Consider the following 2,169-nt stretch of genomic DNA (forward strand, 5'->3'; position numbering starts at 1 on the left):
AAACACGTCCCCGGGCCAGGGTGGTGCTGGTCTCTGCAGCAGGGAGCCAGCACCAGCTCATTTATGGATGAGACAGAGAAGCAGCTCTTGCATCTCTTTGCTCATGGGCTTTCCGAGCACTGTGGGGTCTGGGCAGCCCTCGTTGTTCCTTGAGCCAGTGACCCCAGCATCCTGGCACAAATACATCCTGGGGCAAAGCACTCGCCTTCCTTGCTTCCCATCCAGGTGCTGAATGTGGGAGGCATTCACAGGAGCCTCCTTTGGCACGAAGGTGCTGCTGGGGAGCCCCCACTCATCCCAGAGGTGCTGAGTGCTCCAGGCACTGGGGAAGGGAGGGCTTGGCAGGCAGGAGAACCAGCTCCAGCCAGGCATTTGGGGAGGAGACCTGCGTGGCTGTAGTGCTGGGAGCTGCCTCCTGCGGAGAAACATCAGCTGAATGGGGGTGCCTGCAGCCTCACCCCGACTCCGGGGGATGGAGTCAATCCTGGCTCACGGTGGAGAGAACACCAGGCTCTTGTCCAGTGCAGTAATTCCTAATCACAAGAGAAGGGCCTGGAATGAATAATGCCCACATCCAGCAGCAGCAGCAGCAGGTGGCGTGTCCGGATTGCTGCTGATCACTCAGTGCACCAAGGCTCTGGGGCTTAGGAAGGCTGTACCAGGGATGCTGAGGTCTCCAGTCTGTGTGACTGTGATGGAGAGGGGCAAAGGGGACTCGATGTGTTGGTCACCTAGGTGGCTGCTGCAGTTCTGTTTCTGGGAGAGAAAGCACTTGGAGCCAGTCCAGCCAAAAAATGAACTCCCAGCACCTTGCTGTCAGAAGGTTTTGAAGGACTGGTCTGCAGGCAGCAGCCCGAGGTGATGCTGTCTGCCCTCTTCTGCCCTACCTGCAGGGGAAGGGACTGGGGTGTGAGCGCTGCAAGCACAACACACAACACACAGAGCTGGGCTGTTGCCTCGGCGGCCCTGGAGCCGTGCTGGTCAGCCCCACGTTTGGCACAACGCTGCCTGGGCTGCGCTGCTCAGGCCCGGCTGGCCAGGGTCCCTGCCCTCACTGGCCCCTGTCTGGGCAGGGTCAGAGCTGCCTGCAACTCTGCTGGACAAAATCACAAACCCTGTGGGCCTGGAGTGGGGGAAATTCACACCAGCCGCTTTTTCTCCCAGACCCAATCCCCCAGACCTGATCCCAAGAGTCCTGCCCTGTGTGGGAGCCTACAAAGAAGTTCACGGTGAACCCCAAAGCCCTGTCACACACCTCCATCCCTGAGGGACGGAGGTGGATTCCTTCTGCCCTCTCTCCTCCCGTCAGCCCCAATTTCTGCCCCTGGCTGCAGAGATCAGGAGACGCTCAGACCCTGTGGAAACCAGCGCGGAGTCCCTGACTGACATTTTTTGTTCCCGAGAGGTTCAGAGAGAGATCAAATCTGTGAGCTGCAGCCTGGACTGGGGTAATAAGAGATGCAGAGTGGAGAGAAGGAAGCTGGAAGCTCTTGACCGCGTAGGGCAGCAGCGCTGCTTGCCTGTGCCACCGGTTCCCACTGCAGCCGTAGCCGCAGGAAAGGCGTGCAGGCAGAGGGGCAGCCAGTGCTGCTGGGCGAGGTGGCCGCCCCCCAGGGCGCTGCCAGCCACAGCACTCACCCTGAGTGAAGACCTGGGGCTCTCCTGGACCCCTGTGGGCCACACCAGCTGTGCCACCCAGATCCCAGCAACCACAGCCTGCCCACCATTTCAGTGCCCGCGTCCATGCCGGTGGCATGCCTGGCTGCTGGTCTCCTTCTCCGGCATGGAGCAAGCGCCCATCAGCCCACAGAATCTTTGGACAACCATCGCTGGAGATACAGGTATCCGAGCCCAGCGCCTCACGCGCTCTACACCTCACAGGTGACCGGGTTGGCATCCCCTGTCCCCGTCAGCCTCGCGCCCCGTCCCCACCGCACATGGCTGGCACTCACTGCTGTTGGTGGTCAGGGTCCTGCTGCCGCTGAGGCTGCCCACTGGCGGGGGGGAGATGGAGCGGACGGAGCCCGTGTCCTCATCCTGGGAACAGCCTGCCTGGATGGCTCGGAGGTAGCTGTGGCTCCTGGAGCGGAAGTAGCTGGGCAGGGGCAGGTCCAGCACCTCTGCGGCGGCCGACTCGGCCTCGCTGTAGGTAGCGTCGCACACGGCCTC

The 2,169-nt window shown here is 61.8% G+C and overlaps 1 protein-coding gene across 1 annotated transcript in view; it reads right to left on the reverse strand.

The window, feature by feature from the left end:
- Positions 1-1,952: 1,952 nt before the first annotated feature.
- The window catches only part of LOC104538399 (disks large-associated protein 4-like), a gene marked incomplete at its 3' end in the record, with an annotated part of 14,016 nt that continues 13,799 nt past the window's right edge, over positions 1,953-2,169 (reverse strand). The window contains exon 5 of the mRNA XM_010181594.1: positions 1,953-2,169. This exon is cut by the window's right edge and continues 21 nt beyond it. Coding sequence (XP_010179896.1) covers positions 1,953-2,169 — 217 coding nt within the window.

The sequence above is a fragment of the Mesitornis unicolor genome, unplaced genomic scaffold (genome assembly GCF_000695765.1).
Source record: "Mesitornis unicolor isolate BGI_N332 unplaced genomic scaffold, ASM69576v1 scaffold18070, whole genome shotgun sequence".
Lineage (NCBI taxonomy): Eukaryota > Metazoa > Chordata > Aves > Mesitornithiformes > Mesitornithidae > Mesitornis > Mesitornis unicolor.